We start from the raw sequence: 24,962 nt of genomic DNA on the forward strand, positions 1-24,962 counted from the left end.
TGTCAATATTCCTACAACAGATTTTTTTTCTCCATCAGTGACATTGGAACCCTCATATTTGGACTCTATCATCACAACTCCTATTGTACTATATGAGGAAATGGGAAAGGAAGAAAGGAAAGCAAAGACAAAAAGAAGCTGGATCAGACCAAGTAGATACAGAAGTCCTTGTTAAAAGTTACATAATGGGGGCTGGAGCCAAGATGGCCACATGAAGGGATCCAGTCTTAGGAGCTCTCTGATAAAAACTCATAAACTAAGGACTCTAACTAAACTTTCGAGAGACAGAACCCACAAAGGGACCCAGTGAGGCAGTTCTCCTACTCAAGGTAACCTGGAAAAGATCAGAAAGGCTCTGCTCCCCGGGATCGGAGGGGCGGCCTGCCAGAGAAGTGGCCCACTAGAGCCAAAGAACTGCAGCCTCCCAGAGGTAGCCCCAGGGTGCTGGGAGCTGCGGCTCACAGCAGCAGGGGAGTCTCCTGAGCTGCACCCCGGGGAACACCGGCACAAAGTGGGGGAACAGCGGGGAACCTCTGCCAGAGCGAGCACATGGAGCACAGCCCTCAGGGACACAGGGAGCTGCTTGGTCTTTCTGCAGCACAGAGCCAGAAACAGAAGCAGGCAGAGCCTGTAAGCAGGAGCCTCCAGGGCATGAGCCCATTGAGCTGAGGGAGGGGAGTGAAGAGAGACTGCTGAGCTCTGTCCTCTGCCTCTGGAACAGGACTCTGGGGCTCTGACCACATTCAGATCCTCATCCCAGTCTAGGCCCCCCCACCTCGGCCCCGTGGCAGAGGGGTTGCTTATGGTCATTCACAGACCAGAAGGGAGGACAGGACCTCACACACTGAGAACCCTTGTGGGAGTGTCCCAAAAAGCTCAGGAAGCACCCCCAAAAACAGGCTTAGGCTGGGAAAATGAACAAGCAAAGAAATAAGAGGAAGACCATTGAGAAATATTTTGCAAATGAGCCCAAGAAGGATCAAAATACTCAGTCTGAAGATGAGGAAGCACAAGCTCCTGTATCTAAAGACTCCAAGAAAAACAAATTGGGCTCAGGCTATGATAGAACTCAAAAAAGACTTTGAAAATCAAATGAGGGAGTTGGAAGAAAAACTGGGAAAAGAAAGGAGAGAGATGCAGGAAAAACATGAAAATGAAGTCAGCAGCTTAGTCAAGGAAATCCAAAAAAATGCTGAAGAAAATAGCATGCTAAAAAACAGCTTAGGTCAAATGGATAAAACAGTTCAAAAAGTTATTGAGGAGAAGAAGGCTTTAAAAAGCAAAATTGGCCAGATGGAAAAAGAGATAAGAAAACTCTCTGAGGAGAACAAATCCTTCAGACAAAGAGTAGAATTCAGGGAGATTGATGAATTTACCAGAAATCAGGAATCAATACTTCAAAACCAAAATGAAAAATTAGAAGAAAATGTGAAATATCTCATTGGAAAAACAACTGATATGGAAAACAGACTTAGGAAAGATAATTTGAAAATTATTTGAATACCTGAAAGTCATGATCAGGAAAAAGAGCCTTGACATCATTTTCAAAGAATTACTACAGGAAAATTGCCCTGATATTCTAGAAGCAGAAGGCAAAATAGAAATGGAGAGAATCCACCGATCCCCCCGAGAAAGAGATCCCAAAAAAACAACCCCTAGGAATATTATAGCCAAGTTCCAGAATTCCCAAGTCAAAGAGAAAATATTACAAGCAGCCAGAAGGACACAGTTCAAATATCATGGAGCGGCAGTCAGGATCACACAGGACTTAGCAGCAGCTACATTGTAAGCTCGTAGGGCTTGGAATACAATATACCAGAAGGCAAAAGAGCTTAGAATGCAGCCAAGAATGAACTACCCAGCAAGGCTGAATGTCCTCTTCCAGGGAAAAAGATGGACTTTCAATGAACCAGGGGAATTTCAAAGGTTACTTTTGGAATGGCCAGAGCTCAACAGAAGGTTTGATCTTCAGATACAGGACTCAGGTGAAGCATGGAGATTGGAGGAGAGGGGGGAAATATGAGGGACTTAATGAGGATGAACTGCATGTATAGAAAAATGATACTGATAATATGCATATGAACCATCTCAGTTAATAGAGCAGGTACAGGGAGCTTTTATAGTTGAAGCACAGGAGAAAGCTGAATTTGAAGATAAAATATGGTGTAAAAATGGAGCCAATAGGAAAAAAAAGGGAAATGGAAAGGGAGAAAGAAAAAGGAAAGGGGGAATAGTCCAAGATATTTCACATAATAAGATTTTTTTTATTACAATGAGCTATTGCAATGATATGGAAGGGGGAGGCAAGGGAGAATGAGGGAACCTTTGCTCTCATCAGAGGTGGCTAGGAGAGGAAACAGCAAATATACTCAATGGGGTATAGACATCTGGAGTAAGAAGGAGGGGGGAGCAGGGGGAGGGGGTGGGGATGTGAATAAAGGAGGAGAGGATGGACCATGGGGTGACAGTGGTCAGATATAACACATTTTCTTTTTTACTTCTTGTAAGGGGCTGGGATTGGATGGCCTACCCAGGACCATAGAGCCAGGTGTATTCTGGGCCTGAGGGGTGGTATGGGGGCTCAGGGCTTCTTGGCCCCAGGACCAGGGATCTGTCTGCTGCGCCACTCAGCGACCCTACAGCTGAGTCAGAGTGAAAGGAGAGGGAAAATATAGTACATGGTAGTGGAGAAATTAGAAAGGAGGGAGTTGTGATCAGCAATGGCAACATTGGAAAAATATGGAAGTAACTTTTGTGATAGACTTATCATAAAGAATGTGATCCATTCACGACAGAGTTGATGGTGTTGGAACAAAGACTGAAGCACATTTTTTGTTATTATTATTTGGGGGAGGGTGCAGGGCAAGTGGGGCTGGGTGGCCTACCTGGAGCCACATAGCAGAATGATCTTTGGGTGTCTGAGGCCGGATTCGGACCCAGGTGCTCCTGGCTCAAGGGCCAATGCTCTGTCTGCCACCCAGCCACCTCTACTATTATTACTATTTTATTTTATTTTGGGTCTTTTTTTTTCCTTTCTTCTTTTTGGTTTTTGCAGGGCAGTGGGGATCGGGTGGCTTGCATGTCACTTGGCTGGGTGATTATTGGGTTTACGAGGCTGGATATGGACTCAGGTGCTCGTGGCTCCAGGGCTGGTGCTTCATCCATTGTGCCACCTGGCCATACCTACAATTATTACTATTTTTTTTTGAATTTTAATTTTTTTCCATCCCCTTTGCTTTTTCGCCCAAGCAAGTCTATCTATATTCATGGGGGGAAGGGTATTTTGTTTACTTATAAACAAGTATATTTTATTAATGTACAAAAACCATTTGTACGAAATGACAATAAAAAAAATAGGGAAAAAAAGTTACATAATTTTGAGGACCCTAAGCAATTGATTCTTAAAATAACTGAAAAAGAGGAGGATTCCAAATGTTCAGGAAAAAAAAAATCAAGATAGGATTACTACTGAAAAGGCAATGAATTATATCTTTATGATCTACTTTCTCATCTCTACAACTTTTTAAATTTATTTTATCATTCATTTTGTAATGGTTTTTGCAAGGGTTAAGTGACTTTCTCAGTGTCACACGGCTAAGTAAGTATTAAGTATCTGAGGACAGATTTGAACTCAGGTCTTCCTGATTCCAGGGCTGGTGCTTTAACTACTGTACCACCTAGTAGCCCCTTAACATTACTTTTTAAAGAAAATTTGAGTTATAAATTATCTCCCTCCCTTCTGTCCCTTCCCCACCCATGGAGAAGGAAAACAATATGATACGAATTATTCAAATGAAGTCATGCAAAATATATTTCCATTTTAGCCATGTTGCAAAAATAAACCAATAAAAAGCAAATAATGAAGAAAATGAAAAAAGCATGTTTCATTCTCACTCAGAATTTATCAGTACCTTTTCTCTGGAGGTGGGCAGCACTTTTCGCCATGGGTCCTTTAGAATTGTTTTGGATAATTCTACAAAATTTTTATAATAATACACATAGAAGGAAATTTGATAAGAATATGAAAAGTGTTTAGGCAGGCTTCCAACACATGCGCGCGCACACACACACACACACACACACACACACACGCACACAAATAGACACTTTTGCCTTCATGATGTTTTTGAATTGTTTCAGTCATAGCCAGTCCTTCATGACCCCATTCCTGACTCCAGGTCTCACTTTCTATGCACTCCACTCTCTACCTACCTTAGAGGCAGAGAAATATGTTCCCCTGTGCTTTTGTCTGAAGACTATATAAAGTTAGATTTCTCTTCCAAATATTATCTATACATATGATAATATCTTTGATAGATGTAATAGCAAAAGCAAGTTTGGCAATCTTTAATTATAAATATTAGACAAGGCACAAAACAGGAAAGCATAAGGAAAATGTAGTTTTTTTTGACAAAGCCACCTTTTGGAAAACTCAGGCGAGGTCTATGTTATCAGTGTAGTTTATTCAGTTTGTTTTTGCTATTACTGTTTACTTGTGTCCAACTTGTGTTGACCCGTGGACCCTAGCAAACAGGCTCCTCCTGCCCTTCACTATCTCTTAAGTTCATGTTCATTGCTTCCATGACACTATCTCAACCTCCCCTTTTCCTTTTGCCTTCAATCTTTGCTAACATCAGTCTTTTCCAGAGTCCTGCCTTTTCATTAGGTGACCAAAATAATTGTGTCAGCTTCAGTATTTGAACTTCCAGTGAATTTGCCATGGCAAATTCATGGCTATTCACTGGAGTGAATTTCTTTAAGCATTGACTGATTGGATCTCCTTACTCAGCAAGGGACTCTCAAAAGTCTTTGCCAATACCACAATTGCATAGCACAGATTCTGCGGCATTCAGTTTTCCATATAGTCCAACTCTCACAGCTATTTATTTAATGTTTTTTAATGTTTTGTTTTATTTTTCTAGTTTGACTAAATAGACCTTTGTTAGCAAGATGATGTCTCTGCTTTTTAGTATGCTGTACAGTTTTGCCATAGTTTTCTTTCCAACAGGCAAGCATATTTGAATTTCATATCTGCAGTGATCTTTCAACCTAAGAACATAAAATCTGACAGTGCTTCCATTTCTTCTCCCTTTATTTTCCAGGAAAGCAATGGTATCAGTCGCCATGATCTTTATTTTTTTGTTCTCAATGTTAAGCTTCAAGCCAACTTTCACATGCTCCTCTTTCACCCTCCTTAAGAAACTTATTAATTCCTCTTCACTTTCTGATATCAGAGTGGTATTGTCTGCATCTCTAAGATTTCTATTTTTCCCAGGAATCTTAATTCTAATTTTTGATTCATCCAGTCTGGCGTTTCATATGATATACTCTTTATAGGTTAAATAAGCAAGATAACAAGATAAAACATTATACTTCTTTCTCAATCTTAATTGTTCCATCTTTGGTTCTAATTGTTGCTTCTTGATCTGCCTACAGTTTCCTTGCAAAGTATGTAAGATAATCTGATATTTTCTTCTCTGAGATCTTGCCACATTTTGTTGTGATTCACAGTCAAACAGAGCTCAAACGTAAGAGGGATTCTCCATAGACTGTGAGATGTTCCTGTTTATAGATAACATTGTGCTACTTGAATTAAATCACAAAATATTACAGAACTTCTGAAATAAAGATTTACAATACCTCACATGTAAAAACACCAAGCAGATGAAGCATGCCTTTTGTTCAAATTCTGTTATGCTCTGATTGACACCTAGACTGATTCATCAATACATATCTCTTGCATAGATGGGGAAAGAACTGAATAGAAAAAAATATACTTGGTTGTATTACCATTGAGAAATTGAACAGGTCTTTGGATTGTCCCAAGCTTCTCTTGAAATGAAGGGCCATATTTTTTTAAATAATATTCTTCTGGTAATGCTTTATGGTTATAAGTTGCAGACTATCAGTGTCTGTGAAGAAATCCAAATCAGAGGACATTCGATGATCAAAAGAATGAGTAGACTGGTAAATTGCACACAAGAAATAATATAAAAGATCCTAGACATCAACGTTCCAGAAATTATCAAGAAAAATCGCCCTGATATTCTAGAAGTATAGAGAGAAAAATAGAAAATGCTTTGCCAAGAAAACCGCAAATAAAATGGACAAGATGGAACAGTTCACTCTGTATGGGACTTTTTACACATTTCATTTCATTCTCATTTAATATACTTAATGTACCATACAATAAAATCAAGGTCCCCTGAGTAAATAATGCTCATTCCCTTCACTGACTCCACCCAACATAACAGAGTACAGGAGTTGCTAGTGTTTTGAGTTCATGATTAGAAATAGAGAAATAAAAGTATTAAAGGATTCAATGCTTTTGCCAATATCAGTGAAAGGTACCATACTATTGTGGGGATGAAAAAGCTGGTCTCAGGGCCATATAAACCTGGATTCAAGTCCTGTATCCTGGAAATAATGGCTGATTCAGGCACATCAATTAACATTTCAGTGTTCTCAAAAAAAAAGACTCTGTTTGTTCAGTCGATGACATCTAATTCTTTTTGTTAGATTTGGAAATTGAGATTTTCTTACTGAAGTGATTTCCTTCTTCATTTCATTTTCCAGACATGAACTTTGAGGCAAACAGAGTTAAGTGAATTACCCAGGATCACAAACTAATCTGACATCGGATTTGAACTCAGATCCTCCTGACTTCAGGGCCAGTGCTCTATCCACTATGCCACATAGCTGCCCCAAAAAAGAAAATTTAAAAAAATTTTTTTTAACTTTTTATTTTTAACTTTTCACAATTTCTCCCCAATCTTGCTTCCCTCTCCCCAACCCCTCACAGAAAGCAGTCTGTTATTCTTTAAATTGTTTCCATGGTATACACTGATCCAAGTTGAATGTGATGAGAGAAAAATCCTATCCTAAGCAAGAAAAATAAAGTATTGTGTCTGATTATTGCACTATAATGGAATGAGCAAGTCCATCAAGGTCGGTTAGGGGGGGGAGGAATCCATAAAACTAATCCGTGCACTGAAAAAAATCTGATGTGTTCCACAGGTATGAGTCTCCATTCATCATTCTTTCAAATGAGTGTGGGGAAAGTTTCTTCTTGTCACCCTTCCTTGGGGTCAAACTTGCTTTTTGGAATTTCATAATATTCATGAAGACCAAGAGGAGCAATCTTATAAGAACCCAATATTAAACATGCTCAGTCTAATGACACTGTCATTGGATATTGAAATAAAAGGCAGAAAGAAAATACATCCCATTGAGGGCAATTTATGTCCATCCATATCCATTCAAAGACTTACATTTGGTAATTGAGCACATGGATACGAACCAGACAGTTCTTAACAAGCTATACTCTGAATTGATCAAATTAATGACATCTTTAGTCAGATAGAGTTTCCTTTGATATATAAACCAAATTGGTTGGGGGGGGCACAAAACTGTCAGTCTGAGGGAGCTACCTAGATTTTTCTGCCTACCTAGAGGCCAAAGCACTGTATACAATTCAGTGTGATGAAGAAAGCCCCGAAATTTTGTCTCTGACTGGTGCTTTGTGCAAAGCCTGACCTGAAAATGGTGGAATAGGGAGGACCTGGACCTGTGATTTCAATAATTCCCTTTATCAATGCAGATTAGTATTTTCTCTATAATTATAGTATTAGAGTTATCTAAAATAATTAGGAGTTAAATGATTTGCCAAGAGTGATATCATCAGTATATATCAGAGGCAGATATTGAACTCAGATATTCCTAGCCCCCAAAGGGAAGCAAGGTGGCAGAGTGGATAAATATTGGGCCTGGAGTTAGGGAGACTCATCTTCCTGTTTTCAAATCTGGCCTCAGACACTTAATAGTTGTGCGACCTTGGCAAATCACATATCTATTTGCCTAAGTTTTCTCATCTGTAAAGTGAACTGGGGAAGGAAATGGCAAAGCACCCTAGTATCTTTGCCAAGAAAATCCCAAATAAAGTCACAAAGACTTGGATACAACTGAACAGCCTGTCAGTTCTCAAACCTTTTTCTCTTGGAACATAACAAGTGTATTTAGTATTTAGTGTGTATATATATATTTAGTAATTACATTTCAAATTGAATTGAGTCTGATTGCTTAATAAATCTCCCAGAATCTTCTGACTGGGCTAGCAATGTGGTTTAGTGGTCAGGACACTTGGCTGTAAATTAAGAAAAACTGAATTGAAATCCTGCCTTAGCTGCTTAAAAAAAGTATGGTGACCCTGAACAAATCATTCACTATCTTTATCCTTCTATTTTGACATGTGTATATGAGGGGGGCCAGAGGTTTCTTGGTCTCTGAGGTTTCTTTCATTTCTGTATCTATAATCTTATGACTTTTTTCAGACTAAAATTCAGAAATGTGGATCAAGGGCTATCCAAGGAAAGGAAGCTGTCTGAAATTGAACTATTGAACTGAGAGTAAACAACTTCCTCCAATCAAAGCTGAAAATCTTCAGGTGTTTCTCTTCCTAATTTTGTAATCTTCCAAAGAGACCATTATGGTAATGGAGAAGGATTTCAAAATAAGTTCCATATCAGAAATATAGCAAAAGCTGCACCTGAAAGGCTTTCCCATCACAGATGCAATCCTTTCCACAATACTGAACTCTTGCCATTCAGAGAAGACACCACTTTTACATGATATCAAACCCCCTAAGATACAAACACACACACACACACACACACACACACTCTACTCCCTGACCACTTCCCTTCCAGATAAAGCAAAAGAAGAAGCATGTGGATACGGTCAATTCAATTCAATAAATTCAATAAACTAAGTTCCTACTATGGGCAAAGCACTGAGCTCAAATAATATTAGGGAAATTTCTTCTAGGGAAACCAAGATAATGCAAATTGCCTTTCCCATACTTCATAGGCTCAACTGGGTCTAATTTGATACAGAAAATCACTAACATTGGCCAACCAAATTTAATCTGCCAGTCCTAGCAACAACAATCCTTCCTCATTCTTAAATATTCCAAGAAACACCACCATTGAACACAACCACAATAACTGTGCAGTACAACCCAGGTGTAAATCTTTGTTGTGCATCAGATTAGAGTGAATGAATTCTAGCATCTTTCCCAACTCTGAATACAAGATTCTATGCCTCACCAACTCAAGGCTATTTAGTTTTGCTAGAGCACTGGCCATGGTGCTGACTGCTTTGCTGCTACCAAGGCTAACATCATCTCCCTTTAAAAAATTTCTTTCCTTATTCCTTTAAAAAAGGCTATGATATGATACATTTTCCCTTTGAGGATGAGTGTAAGAACTGCCTCACTAGATAATGGCATAGATATTCTTCCTCCATTTGTTGGCATGTGGTATGGATACCTCTTTGGATTGGTTATCTTCCCTAAAAGACCTTATCACATTTCTCTGTGCTCCCATAATTTCATCACACTTTCATTGTGACTCTATTCTTTTGAAGACTCATGGTCACTCTAATTTTTCCCTCTGCCACTTTATGTCTTCAGATATCCTAAAAGGGAAGTATTATTAGCTCCTATACCTTTTTTTCTTGATGTTTCCCCTGGTACAACAGAGGTTTGAATTTAAGAGTTCTACCCTGCTCAAGGTTTTTCTAATCCTTTTAAACACATCTACTAAACTATCAGACTCAGGATACCTAGACTGAAGATGGACCCTTCTTCCTGTATTACCTTGATTCAAGTTTCAAGCTCTTACAACAGAGTATTTCCAGGAATTCAAGGTTTGCTGTTGGTCAGATTCAGTAAAGGGGCTTTGATCAGAGCTGTACTTAAAGCAGGGTTTGTGCTTCTGGAACCATTGGCTGAAATCATAGGATCATAGATTTAAAATTAGAAGGAATCTCTGGGATCTTCTAATTCCAAGGTAGATATTTTTTTTTCCTTTTTTTGTGGGTAGGGGTAGGGTCTTTGATCTTCAATTTCTCTTAGAGAATTTCTCCAGGTCAGCATCTCTTTTTTTAGCCTGGGGAAAATACCTGGAACACAGAAATGTTAAGTGCCATATAGAGCAAATTATGTGTCAAAAGGAGGGTCTGAACCTGGGTGTTTTTAACTCCAATTTCTTCATCCTATCCACTAAGTTCAATTGCTGTGATTGTGATACAGTCACTTCTCAAGTCTTCAAAGGCCTGGTCAAGTCTCATCTACTAAGTCAAAATTTTCCAAACCACCTCAAAACATAATGATTTTTTTTCTTTCTGCTAGAAGTTCCTGTCTTCATATTGTCTGGCAGATTGTTTGCCTATTATGTACTACCATGAATTGATAGTCATCTATGTGTATGTGTGTGTGTATGTATACCCTTCCTATCAAAACATAAACTTTTGGAGAACAGGGGCCATGTTTCATTTCTCTCCATGTACTTCATAGCACCTAACTAGAATATAGTGTAAATTCAACAAGTGTTCATTGATTAGTTGTGAAAAATTCAAGATACAGGATGTCCCAAAACTCTACATGCATTATTAAAGTTATTTTAAGCAATTAAAGCTTCAAAAGCTTTTGTAAAAAATGCACCAAGACTTTTGGGAGTTTCATTTGGATGGCTTTGTCTAGATAAGTTTTAGTTTATAGCTCTGCTTGGAAAATTTTCACACATTAAAATCTAGGTCACCCAGTAACTAAGCTATTATTTCTGTTCAAAGGAATTGATCCCAGATTTTCTTTGTTTTTAGATTTTTGCAAGGCAAATGGGGTTAAGTGGCTTGCCCAAGGCCACACAGCTAGGTAATTATTAAGCATCTGAGACCAGATTTGAACCCAGGTACTCCTGACTCCAAGGCCAGTGCTTTATCCACTACACCACCTAGCCACCCCAATCCCAGATTTTCTAATGTGGAATTCCCACATTTAGACACAGGTGAATGGGTAAAGAGAGATGCATTCATTTCCATCATTAATGCCATAGCTCTTCTCCAGTTATAGTCTGAAGGTCTCTCCTCTCTCTCTCTCTCTCTCTCTCTCTCTCTCTCTCTCTCTCTCTCTCTCTCTCATGAACTGTTATCTTGGAAAGAATTATTTTAAGGGAACATCAAGGGTTCAGCTGTAGAATGTTGATAATCACACCATGGAGAAGTATAATTGATGTGTCCTTAATTTTAAACAGACCTTACTGAAAAAGTTATTTATCTATTAGGGATTTGGGGGGCAGGGAGAAGAGAACGATTCTGGTTGCTGAGCCAGCATTTTCTAGAAATCCTTTTTTTTCATTGTATCAGTAAATGACATTTTAAGAAAATGGTACTACACCCTCAAGATTCTTTGTTAGTCTTGGTTGTATGTGGACATAATAAAATCTCATCACAATACGGGAACAACCACATAATTTGTGAATGTTAAACACAAATTAATTATAATGAAGGAGATCTATTTATTAATAAATGACTTTGTATAATAATAATAGTGGATTTTTATTTATTTTATCTGGGTCCATGATTTTAGCAGCCCGGGGGATTTCTAGTGTGGAAATATCCTTCCCCAAATCATATGAGGATTAGAAAAAGAAACTAAATGCAGTTTTTTCTGACAAAATAAGGAAAGAGTAAAGAAATTCAATTACCCACATTGGAACCAAAACAGAAGTGAAAGATGGTATGTATTCTCATATACATACATATGTATGTATATGAAAATATAAATCAGACAAGAGAGATTTATTGAGACCTCTCCTTAGGATCAAGGTAACTCAGCTCAACTAAGAGAGAGAATCCCAAGTGTCATCAAAAAGGAAATTCTCTGAAGCTTAGGATAGGGATGTAATGGAGAATGATTCCATTGACATTGGCTTCCTCCTAGAGTCTATCTCTCTCTCTGAAAAGAGGTTGTCATTGTGCATCTTCTCTATATAAGCTAGAAGGTAAAAGATCCCAAGATCTTTTCTCTCCTGCTTGTGCCAATTCCAATTGCCGTTCACTCAACTGAAAGGTATTGAGTAATCAGTTTTCATAAAAGAAGAAAGGATACCATACAATTTGTCCTTCAATCCAATGGTTACATATAAAAGGAGAATATGGGACTGGATGATGTTTAGATTCCTTTCTTATTTTATAATCTTAAACATAGAAACAACAGTAAACAAAAATATTTTTCTTTAAAGTCACTTGACTTCCTACTTCTGACAACTTCCCCCCTCCCCGAATTTGGGATTGCTTGATTATAAAGTATTGCCATATAGCATGGCCAGAAGAATACTCATTTGGTTTTTTTTTTTTTTTTTTTTGAAAGCTGTGGCTTTGCATCAGAGAGCAACCTGAAACACCTTGCCAAGAAACAGGGCAAAAGATGTAATCCGATAGGCTAGTTTTGGGGAAGAAGAAGGACACCACATCCTCTAAGAGTGAGAAAAGGTGGGGGCAGCTAGGTAGTGTAGTGGAGAAAGCACTGGCCCTGGAGTCAGGAGCACCTGGCTTCAAATCCGGTCTCAGACACTTAATAATTACCTATCTGCGTGGCCTTGGGCAAGCCACTTAACCCTGTTTGCCTTACAAAAAACCTAAAAACAAAACAAAAAAAACTACATGGATTCCATGCATTTAAAAAAAAATGTGAGAGAAGGTGGTGAGCATGGGTGCAGACCCAGTTTTGATATTTAGATCAGAGGATTTAAGAAGAGTACTAAGATTTTCTTCAATAATCCTTGAGAAATTCATAGAAAATAATCTAATTTCCATTTCCATCTATCCTATGAAACTTCAAATACTATCTTCAATGAAATTAAACAAAGGTTTATCACCTATTACCTGTAATACTCAGTACAGGTCATTGAGGATATAAAAATTAGACTTGATTCTTGTCCTCTAAAAGCTTACAAATTTCCAGAAGGGATAAAACTAAAAAAAGTTTCAATATAATATATTTCAATACCATTTATTCTGGAGTGACATGAAAGATCGGAGAGAGTAACTAAGAGTACCATAGAAGAATTAGTGGAGGAAAGATTTGGGGGACAATAGTCAGTCACTTTCCCAATGCAGTCCTGAAGTTTTGCCCCCTAAAGAAATAGCTGATGGTTTATCTTCTATTAACAGAAACACAGCCCCCTGCTGGTTGATTTAAGGAAATTTAAAAGAATTTCTGGACCTGTTCAAACATTAATTAGCCCTAAAGGCAGCGACTCTATGCAAAGGATTCAGCTGTTGGAGCAGATGCTTGCTGAGTTTATCAATCAGATACTGAAGTCAGTCTTGGGCTTGGAGAAGCAATGTTGCATATTTAAGAAAAGCTATTTGTACAGTTTGGGTTTTTTGGTTTTTTTTTTAGTTTTGTCCCATTCTTTGTGACTCAATTGAAGTTTTTTTGACAAAGATACTGGAATGGTCTGTTTTCCTTCTCTAGCTCCTTTTACAGATGAAGATACTGAGGCAAACAGTATTAAGTGACTTACTCAGGGTCACAAAGCTAGAAAGTATCTGACATTACATTTGGACTCAGACCAAAGCTCCATCTAGCTCTCAACCCAGCTGCTCCAAACTTCAAGGTTGCCCAAGTACAAAAACCAACACATGAGGAGTCAATGCCAAGTTTGATACTTTCTAACCATCCTGACTTCAGAGGAGAGCGCTCCCAATTCAATCAATGCTGCATCCTTTCTGGATATCCTTTTCAAACTATTGCTAAGTAAAGTTTTTATTAACTAGGTTCTGCAAGTGTTTAATTCCTTCCATTACATTCCTGAGTGATCAGGTCTACTTTTGTCAATCCTAGCTTAGAAGAGGATTTTTCTGCTCTCTCCACATATATTGCTGTAGGCATTGCATATTGGCTGATTATTTCACTTTATTCATGTTTTTCTAGATTCTTAATATTCAAAGTTTCTTATGGTACATTTATAAAGCACAATTTGGAAATTGTCAGTTATTACAGGCAGTAACCTAACAGTTTTCATAACAGTGACAGAAATGACCAATTCTTAACCAAGGTTGGGGTTTCAGAGGCCTAGAAAACAGATTGCAAAATACTAGATCTGGGAATGGCAAAGGAAATCTATGTCCCCAAACCAATGAATTGCTTCTACCAGTGGCACATGCATCCAGAGAAGATAATAAATCACACCATTGGTGACATTATCATTGCCTTCAAATATTCAAAGATTTTAATTTGATAACAGAAATCGGAATTAGGACCAATGGGTGGAAATTATAGACAGGGACATAGATTTCAATAAAAATGATAATATCTAACTTTATATAGCCTTTACTACGTGCCAGGGACAGGACTGCTTTACAATTTTCCGATTGATTCTCATGACGTCAGGAGGAAGGTTCTCTCACAATCCCTCTTTTATGGGTGAGAAAACTGAGACAGAGTATTAGTGACTTGCTCAGGATCACACAGCTAGTATAATCTCCAAGTCCAATTTTTGACTCATATAGAAAAGCATCCTAGTAATTATAACAGGTATTGTTTATATAGTACTGTATAACATTATCTTATTTTATCCTCACAACAATCCTGGGAGGTTTTAGTATTTATATATAATATATATTTGTATGTGAAATATATGTGCAGTGCATATATATAATAAGATATATATATATTACATATTTATACTTGTTACATATATAATTGTGTTATATTCATTTTTGTATCCATTTTTACAGATGAGAGAACTTAAACATTGAGAGGTTAAGAGACTAGCCCAAGGTAACACAGCTATTGAGTGTTTGAAGCTAGATCTTCCCATCTCCAGATTTGGTGCTCTATCCACTGCACTGCCTTGCCATCACAGAACACAGGCGGTAGTCTAAAGGTCATAAATAGCTATGACCATTTATCCAGGATGCTGTAGAATAGATTGATGCTTTGGGGGAAGAGTTGTGTTAGATGATTTCTGAATTCTCTTTCAATTCTTAAGCATCTTATGACTTGAAGCATACTTTCTTCCAGGGCTAAATGAAAAAGGAAGTAGTAGCTGAAAAAAAAGGGGCAGCTGGTGGTACCAAAGAACATTAGAGCTCTGAGCCTGGAGTCTCTTAGAAGCTCTGTGACTCTGGGAAAGTCACTTCACCCTGTTTGTTTCTGTTTTCTCACCTGTAAAATGAGCTGGTGAAGGAAAAGGCAAATTACTCCAGTATCTTTTGTCACAAAAAATCCCAGACAGGCTCCAAAGAGACAAACAACATCAATAAATGATAGAACATTAGGGGTAGCATTCTCTGCACTAGAATAGAAGTACCATTTACATTGTTTCAAGGGGAAATATATAACGTCCCAAATAATGTCTATAGAAATTGGCTAATAACTTGGGGACTACCTAGAATGAAAATAAATTTAAATGAGGAAATTTGAAAATGTTACTATTCTTTCAGTGTTCATATATCTATTTATAGCATACATTCTAAAATTACATGATTCAATGAGTTTACTACTCAATAGATAATAACACAGTGAGCCAAACAATTAGAAAATAAATGAATTACAATCATACTTCTAAAGACAAGGTTAATTGTTCGGTTCAGATTAAAGTCATTAGTTTCCTTTTTTTTGGAAGCAATCAAGGTCAAGTGACATGCCCTGGTTCACACAATCAGGAAGTATGTGAATATGGATCTGAACTCAGGTGTACTGATTCCAGGACTCCAGATTATCCACTGTACCAGTTAGCTGCCTTGAGCCATTAGTTTCCAAGGAAAAAAAAGTGTAATTTTCTAAGTTATGACCCAGGTCAATCAATGTTTATGGTTGTGAAATAATAAATGGACAATATTTGAAGAAATATAAATAGAACCATAATAAAATTATGTGAACTCATTCTTTATTAATATGGTTATGGAACAAATATAATAATGGAAAGAATTAAAACAAAGGGCAAGGTATTTTTTATAAAACCTGATATTTGTTTGGAATTTTATAGTACAGCAAATAAAAATATTTTTTTCTGACCTACACTATGAACAGGTAATATACAAAGATAGAAAGGAAATGAAAAAGAGAGAAATGGAGAGATTAACAAACCCTCTTATACCCTTCTCCCCCAACACAATTATAAGATCAGACAGAGAAAAAAAAGAAACAAACAGATATAGTTCCCAGGGAACAATATTCCTAGTTTGGGAACAAACAAATGTGTAAGGCTTTTAAAGCCTTTTAAGTTTCATTGTTCACCATTCTAGGCACAAAATGACTATTTTTTTAATGTTTTTGCAAGGCAAATGGGGTTAAGTGGCTTGCTCAAGACCACACAGCTAGGTAATTATTAAGTGTCTGAGGCCATATTTGAACTCAGGTACTCCTGACTTCAAGGTCTAAACCACTGTGCCACCTAGCCACCCACAAAATGACTAATAATCTTATGATTTCATCTTTGAGAGCCTAGAAGAATTAGACTGAGGGACAGTTCTCCATCTGTCCTTCATAGAAGGAGCCAGATTAAAAAGAAAACCCACTGAGAACAAAACTGCTATCTTTACACATCCTCTTCTGTCTCATCATCACCTGTCTTTTGTGGTTGTTTATTAATCCTGATGATTAAATCAACAGTTAAGAGCTTTGATAAGCAGGAAAGCACTGATGTTAGTAATTGGTATTTACAAGCTACTGATTCAAGGCCCATTTGACCCCCCACCATCCACTGCTTAGCTTGTAGAGTATGCATAGTTCTTAAGTACACATGACAAAAGCTTTTATTTCCTCTCTTAGCCTTATAAAGGGGTTTTGGAACACTTAGCAATGCATTAGCTATTAATGAACTAATCATAGTTAGTTCTGGTTGTTGCCACTATCTAGAATAGTTAAGATAATAATGTAATAGGATCTCAAAATGACCACCTACTGGTAAAACAAAACCAGCCTGTATAAAGGAGGTACAGTAACTTTTTGAAGTGCTCTGAAATGCTTCCTTTGATGTCATGCCTATGGCTGTACTGCTCATTTTGCAAGTCTGTTCAATGACACTTAATTGTTCAGCAGAAATTTCTGTCAGGGAATGACTGTTATAACCATACCCGATAGCCACAAGCAGTTCTTTGGCATTATTAATCCCAGTTTTGTTGGGATACGTACATATTAGGGATTCAAAGTCTCCCTTTATTTTGTGTGTGTGTGTGTGTGTTAGAGTTGTACTTGGAATATTATTCTCTGATTCTATACCTGAGAGTACCAAATCTGAAGAGTCTATTAAATGAGATTGTGTTCTTGATGGATTGTCTTTACTATTTACAACTGAGTCCTGACACAGTCTTTCAACCAAAGTTCTATAAACTTCTATCAAATGGTGATTTTTTTCCTTATCTCTAGAAGTATCAGAATTTGAGGTCTCATTTGGCTTGTTTCCTTGTGTTTTGTAACTGAGATAAAGTGTCTTAAAGAGTTGTCTAAGTACCTTAAATGCTCCATGGAAAGCATGAATATGCTGGTCAGTAAGACCTTGGACTGGTCCACAAAGAATCAAACAGTGAGGTATAAAAGAGCGTGAGCCAAGTAAGCCAAGATGAATATACCTTTTAGAATTTAGCAAAATGGGCTGAGAATATTTCACTACTGCAGTGTCAGAAATGTGACACTGTGAAGTGCACCATGATGGCATAAAAGGTGACAGAGCAATGATTGTACAAAGGAGAGAAATTTCTTCTCATGGTAGACACTCTACCACTGATATGCCATTCAGTTTTGCATAATAAATAACTGCATCCTGCTGCTTTACACTAGACAAAAGCGATTTTATACCCTTACTTTGCAAATCTTTCATTATAGTTTTTGTCCTTTCTGTAATCCAAAGGTGAGATGCTTGAAATTGTGCTTCTCATTTTATAATAAACTCAGAATGAGCGGTAGAAGTGCAGGTTGAATGGATTTGGTTACAATGATTATTCTCTTAATACACTGTTGGACAGTAAAGAGAAAAATCTCTATGAATAACAAACCCTGATATGATCCTTGAACTTGATCCTGGAAGTTCTGTGACACCAGTGCACAACTCCAGAAAACATTCATCTACTAAATCCATCATTTCATCCCTACCATCTTCATGGCTCAAACATTTATAAAAATAATCACACGTTAACTGTGAAATAAATTTCTCATTATTTCTTCCCACTCTTCCACAAAAATATGCATCTAATAGTAACTCTAGTGAGCTCCTACAACACTTTTTCTCTTTTCCAGAAATAGAAAAGATAGACAAAAAGTGTTTACTCACATACTGAGCCACAATGGAGTCTAATGTGTGTGCTTGGAATTTCAAAATTGTTTGAGAAATGTATTTCCACTGGCAACAATTTTTCCAGTGTCTTTCTTGGCTTTGAATACTTTCCCCAAAAGAAGTCCTTTCCTTATCCGTGACTGCCTTAAGTCCTCGGAGGAAATCACAAAGAAGGATAATGCATGTTTTAGCACCATCTCCAGTCACATTCCAATTCATGGAAACACAGTTCACTATCATTCTGCTTGAAAAAGAAAAAAATAAAGCAATCAAGATCCATATGGTTTATATGTTCATAATAGAAATGAAAACATCGATCTTTAAATTTTCAAAACAAAATGAAACCTTTGCTATAATATTACTCTAAGTAACAAAAACTCATTGGAAAGGGAGACAGTATTTGGTTGGGAACAATATTGTTTTAATATTATTGGAAGAGGGGCTTTGGGGCGGCAAAACATCATGTGAATCAATAAAAATAACTTTTTCAGCATGTAAACGTCTCATTCTAGCTGTTACTTGAAAATAGCCATGTAGTTTCTTCTCACTTCTGGGCTTTCCTTACAGCGGGGGTCATTATTTATTTATCGTCACCTATGTTCTGTATGTCGATGTGCAAACACAGCTATGTGGAACACACATGACGCACACACGCATCCCATGTGAAGGCTCATACATGGAACTGCTCACTCCCCCGGGTCACCAAGCCACAAAGGGGCCGGATTTCATCCCGGAATCTCCCATCCTGACACTCCCCCCCACAAAACGCTCCTCCAGGCCCATGGAGGCCCCGCGGGGTGCAGGCGGCGCGGCCCTACCTGGCCGGGGGTGCGCCACGTTCAGCGCCCCGGGAGGCGGCCCCGTCGCGGCTCAGCAGCATTGGCCGGCGGGCTTGGCGCACGGCACCTGCCGCCCCTCGGCCCGACGCCGCCGCTCCGGCATTCTCCAGGGCCTCGGGCGCCTGCGCGACCCCAGCCCGCCGGGCGCCATGCTGCCACACTCGCCCTACGGGTTCCTGGGGCGGGGCGGGGCGGGAGGCCAGGCGGCCTTTCGGCGGAAGCCGGCCCCCACCCACGTGACGCGGGCTTCCAGCATGAGCCGGAAGGAGTTGGCAGGTTGAGTGGAGCCCTCTCCTTTGTGGAGCATGCGCTTTTTAACCTCTCAGGCACGCGGTGGCCCTCGCTCCAATGGGGATTCGGGACAGTTAGCGGCCCTTGGAGCGCGCGCATGCTCATTTACTGCCGCTTTATACCTCCAAGGTTGCATAGAGTTTTAGACTTTTTTCAATGTATTCACTAATTTTTTTTTCTTTAAAATGTTAAGTAGTTGAGATAGAGAGAAAATTAGTGTTGTAAAACCAAGAAGTTAAACATTGTGAAACCCGCCGTGAACAAGCTTTGTGTCCCTGCCCCTGCGGTCACGTGGCGGCACACGTGATCTCCGCCCCTTCCTCGCCCCGCCTCCCCCTTCCTCCCCCGGAAGTGGGGTCCAGCCCGGGGCCTCCATCGCGGCCGCAGGGGTCCTCCCTCCCCTTCCCCGGGCCTCCAGGCCAAAGCCTCGGGCCTTGCCCCTCGGGGGCTCGGAGACCCCGACACTCCCAGGCAGCGGCTGCAGAGAACATGGCTTTATTCTAGGAATCATCCAGAACTATCGACCCGTGGTAGTGCCCGAAGTTACAAGCGGCCGGGAACAGGCTGTGGAGCTGGGGTTCGCGCTGCGCATGCCCGAGAGTGAAAACTGCCACCGGATTTTTGTGGCTCCTTATCTTGAATGTTACATCGCGTTTTTCATTAAATAAGTTTCTCAATAATGTGACACTAAAGTAATTTTACATGATAGATGCAGAAACATGAAATAATTTTTCTAAATAAATATTTTAGGCAGAACATTCACATTCATTTTGTCATGGGTTTCTTTGTGGCTCTTTGATATATATATATATTTATATTCATATAAACACATATATATTAATCAGATTAATGAGACACTGGTCCTATAGAACTTTTAATAGTCCATTTTCAATTTTAAAATGCAACAGTGCAAAAACAAGCAATATATGTTAAAAGTAACAAAAGAGAAAATTAAAAAATGCCAAAATGACATTTCCCGGCAAGAACAAAATGAAATAAAAGTACATATTACTGGCAGGCTATGCATTTTAAATGATCATTTTCCCATTTAAGTAAAAGTTGAATGTAAATGTATTAGTTTCTATGTGTTTTTTAAGCTGTTTAAAATGTCAATTTAGATCTAAATATTAAGTTTAATTTTTTTGCATATTTAACATAATAAATTCAAAATAATCTATGATGTCCTTTAATGGCTCTTCAATAATGCCACAATGAATTATACCTTCACTGTATAGAAAACAAACAGCACAGATGTACCACTCAGTAGAAATACTAAAAACTAGAAAAAAATGAAATTGTATACATTTCTTAGAATTTTGACTAAAGCGAGATAGTTTTCAAAAAGTTAAAAGTAACTGCCTCCCACAAAAGTTGTCTTTTATGTATATATGGCACAAATTGACAAGTTCTTTATACATCCCCAAACAGTGTTAATGCATCAAAAAGGCACTGTTTACAATACTCAGAAATAATCTGACAAATCTATTTCTGTGATATCTGAAGAGCGGAGGATATACTTTACGGACAGTAATTAGACAAACCCTTATAAAAGTACAGCATTACTATCTAAATATATTTATAAAAGAAAATAAAGTGACAATAACCCTTTTAAGGAAAAAATCTACTCAATCGTTAACAAATACTTTGAATTCAGATTTCTCTCAGTAAATACAACTGGCAAAAAGATTTCCTAGAGGCACAAAAGCATAAATATTAAATGAGTGCTGTATTTTACAAGGCAAAATTCAATGGAATGCAGATGGCTATTTGTGCTAATGTGAATAGAACTCTACCTTTATGAGTGCTGCAAAAAAGTACTGACATGTCAAATGTAAGAAAAAATTTTCTATTGCTGTAACTCTAATTAATATGTCACATGACTTGTATAATCTCTTTTGATAGGCCAAATGCATCTCACAAAAAAAGAAAAAGGTTGACATTTAAAAACAAAAACAGCCCATCTCTAAATTTCTATTAAAAAAAAAGACAGTAATGAAATAAGAAAACAGGTCTTAAGGAGTTTAATCCTTGACCTTACAAAAGGAGGCACCAGCCTCAGACAACTGCAGACTATACAATCACAGTTCTTTTATGAATAAATGTGTAGAAGGAAAACAGGTTACTCTTAAGTAAAGGACATTCAATGTCAACAACATGTTATGGTTAAATACAACGTTAAATATGTGTTTTAAAGGGTTCCTATAGCAAGCCTATTACCAACATTGGTCTAATACTAAGCCACCAATTCCTGAGTGTAGTGTTCAGCTCACAGAAAGGAACTTCATGTGACTAAAAATATTAAGAAATATTGGATTAGATATGTGCTTTTAAGCATATAATAAAACAGTCATGAAAATTTTTAATTTTTCCTTTTCTAAGCTTCATGAAATATTTTCTGCCTCCTGAGTCAGGAATTAAACCTATTATGAGATCGTATGATCCCAGTCATAAAACTGAGATTAAGGAAGAAATGAAGCAAACAATCACCTTTTAGATTAGTCAGGGATGTTTTTCCAACACATCTATATCTTAACAATAATACACAAACATAAGAATAAAAAGAAATAAATCTGGCAACGAACCACACACCACCATCAGCTCAACTACAAAAATGTTTCAATTTTCAACTGAAACTGAAATGTGACAGTAAAGTAATATTTGTATAGCGATACTAATTTAAATAGTTTTTTAAACTGTTTATAAAATAGCATTCAATACACATTCAATACAACAGATATATAGAAGGAGGCTGGCAGTGGAATGATGATTTGGAGAAAATACAAAGTACAAGTTGGAATATTGTGGTTCCTAATATGGAAATGTTTGATACAGGTAACCTTTTTATCTTTACCTATATGATTATTTCCAACTGATTAAATTGGTTCATTTCTTTTTGCTAATTATGCATGAGAAATTGGATTCGTATGGAAGTAAGATTCATACTACCTAAGCATTCCACTTAGGACACTCAGATCTGTAAGATATATCTATTCACTTTTCATAATTCATCATACATCTCTTACTCTGCTCTTTCTGGCTTGTAGTTTTCATTCTGTCAAAGTCAAAATTTGATTTGCTCCTCCTCAACCCTTATTACCGATAAATCTCAGAATTGTATTTTCAAGACTACACAAAATATTTAAATGTTATATATTTAAGTAAATCACAAAAATTGCTTTTGAGTACTATAAAAAGCTTGTAAAAATCCAAAAAAGTTCAAACCTTTAAATTAAAGAACTAAACTGTATCATGAAGCTTAAAACATATAACAGGATCCTACAGCACTGTGACTAACATGGGTTTTAAATTACTAAGAGGAATAAGAGGACTCTTTTTGTGTATTTAACACTGCTATGTATCTTAAAAGTGATTTAAAAACAAGAAAGAAAGAAACAATTTACAGAAATATATCCAGGCCATTATCTCTCATTTTCTATCTCTTTTTGGCTTTTGAAGTAAAAAACTTTAATGGTAATTATAGTTTTCTGTGCTCTTTATTAAACAGAGTAAGGTATAAATAAAAGTTCAAGAATTATTCCTAAAACAAGTCAATTACTAGTGATAATAACCTGACTTATCTCATCTGTTTCAGCCTTTTAAATTCTGTAGGCTGCATGTAAAGTCACAGACAGCAGTCATTGCTGAATTCTAGGAAACACATTATAAAAAAATTCAGATAGCAAAGATTAATTTAATACCCAAAGCAGTTTTCTTCCAATTTACTATAATGAAATTAAGTTCTCTTGTCTTTCTGAAATTTAGATTCTTAATGGTGGAAGTGCTGGCAGGCCATTAATATTGTTAGGTCTTGCTTAAAGAGATAAATTTACAGATATTTTCTAAGATATGCTCAAGGGGGCATCATAAAACATGACAAGAAAGATGCAAAGATTATTACTAGACGCAGAGACTTTTCTATGTGTACATACATAAGCATGTCCATATAAAAAGTTACTTACATTAAACATATGCTAAGGGTCCTCACAGAAAAAAAATAAAATGAAAAAATCCTTCATGTGACTTTTGGTTTCTGATCCAGTGTCACTATTTTCATAGAAGAGAGAGATAAAAATTAGGCCCTTTGGAAGTGATCTGTGTACAGTAAAGCAAGTTCTTTAGCTAAAACTATTTCTCTATTTTCCCCCATATTGTAAGTTTTCATCAATAAAGTTTTGTGCCTATTTTGTGAAGAAAACTGGTCACTGTACATAGTTTTGCAAACTTAACAGCATGTTTGTTAACAAGACCTCATGACTACAGATTTAAACATTGCAATAGACTATATGACTATCCTCAGGAACTAATAATAGCTACAGGACCTATATGGATATGTACTGTACACCAGCACAGATGCACACACATGGATAAAAACAAGAGATGTTCTGGCACTTACGCAATTTTCACGTTAACCAGATAGGACAATTCTTGTTCCAGTTAAGGACACAAGGCATGAGAGGTCAAAACTTAGCTCTAAGGTTCTTTAGAGAAATATTGAATTGTTTGAATAAAGTTCAAACCAACTTGAAAAATGGTCCCAGGCTAAATCTAATCATTCCATTTAATTGATTCAATTATTATATAAGGGATTCTACTTAAACATGAAGTTTATTATGATATGTAGCAAAATCAGCAGGAAAATGAAGTGGTCTCTTGGTTGTAGGAAATAGTCTGTGGCAGTTGAACTTGAAATAAGATGATTTCGTAGAGCCATAATATTTCTACAAAAAACAAGGCAATACATATTTATATATTACTTGAAGTTTTCAAAGCACTTTCAAGTTCAATGTTTCATCTGAGTCAACAACCTGTAAGCTAGGCAGAATATATATTACTGATACTTTAAATCTGAAAAAACAAAGACTGAGAGATTGCTTTCCATGGGGTGGGGGTGTGGGGGGAGGGAAGTACGATTGGGAGAAAAATTGTAAAACTCAAATAAAATCTTTAATAAAAAGAAAAAAGAAAAGAAATAAGAGGAAGGTGGGGAAGAAGAGGAAGATTTGACTTGAATGACAAATAGAGCCGAGAGAGGAGAAAGAGTCTCTACAGGGATGCTAATGAGTTCAGAAAGAAATTGCAAACAGGGGGCTAAAGGTTTCCAGAGGTAGATTATTACAGCCCTTTTCCATGAGAGAAGTCTTAAGGATGACTAGTAAGAAAGAAAGTTTCAAGTGAAGATGGGGAGCAGGATGAATTCTCTAGTTAATATAGAATTCTCCAACAGATTCCAAGTTTCTTGAGGGCAGGGAATATTTCCTCTCTGCTCTTTGGATCTCTAGGACTAGCACAAATTCTGGTATATAACAAACTACTGAACTGAATTGATTTTGATAAAGTGTGCAATGTTTATCTTTATGGTTATGGAAAATACTAGCTACATGTGCTTGTAGTATTGATGATCTCCCTGTTAGAAAAAGAATGCAAAGCAGTCTGAGGAACACCTCCCCATCAAGTTATCATATTTTATTAAAAATGACAGAATGACTTCCAGGCAAAAAGAACAGAAAACATACCTAAAGAGGAAGAAAACAATTCTGACTTAGGACAAGTGTCCTCGGAGGAGCCCCTGGTGCCTAGGCTGCTGGCCTCCCAGCTGAGGTCAAGGAGGAAGAGCCCTGACAAGGACCCTGGAGCACCTCTCTTCACTGAGGTGGCATTAGAGACGTTTGTGAGGTCTTCTCAGGGCAGATATTTCTTATCATTTCTACTG

The 24,962-nt window shown here is 37.5% G+C and overlaps 3 protein-coding genes across 16 annotated transcripts in view; all 3 read right to left on the reverse strand.

Annotated features, from left to right (window-relative positions):
* The window catches only part of LOC141515136 (uncharacterized), a 77,552-nt gene extending 57,987 nt beyond the window's left edge, over window positions 1–19,565 (reverse strand). The window contains exon 1 of the mRNA XM_074226454.1: window positions 18,941–19,565. Coding sequence (XP_074082555.1) covers window positions 18,941–19,002 — 62 coding nt within the window. The 5' untranslated portion in view covers window positions 19,003–19,565. The remainder of the gene's footprint in view (window positions 1–18,940) is intronic.
* Window positions 16,220–18,947, reverse strand: BBS10 (Bardet-Biedl syndrome 10). Its single transcript, XM_074226470.1, is given in 3 exon segments — window positions 16,220–17,758; window positions 17,761–17,807; window positions 17,809–18,947. Coding segments are annotated over 3 exon segments (1,971 nt in total). The 5' UTR covers window positions 18,363–18,947; the 3' UTR covers window positions 16,220–16,388.
* A 3,069-nt stretch (window positions 19,566–22,634) lies between the features above and the next one.
* Window positions 22,635–24,962, reverse strand: part of OSBPL8 (oxysterol binding protein like 8) — a 192,673-nt gene continuing 190,345 nt past the window's right edge. For 13 of the 14 annotated variants that reach the window (XM_074226466.1, XM_074226462.1, XM_074226460.1 and 10 more), the window contains one exon: window positions 22,635–23,970. In XM_074226466.1, the coding sequence (XP_074082567.1) occupies window positions 23,841–23,970 (130 nt within the window). In that variant the 3' untranslated portion in view covers window positions 22,635–23,840. The remainder of the gene's footprint in view (window positions 23,971–24,962) is intronic. The other variant, XM_074226464.1, reaches the window with a different exon arrangement.

Source organism: Macrotis lagotis, chromosome 2 (assembly GCF_037893015.1).
Source record: "Macrotis lagotis isolate mMagLag1 chromosome 2, bilby.v1.9.chrom.fasta, whole genome shotgun sequence".
Lineage (NCBI taxonomy): Eukaryota > Metazoa > Chordata > Mammalia > Peramelemorphia > Peramelidae > Macrotis > Macrotis lagotis.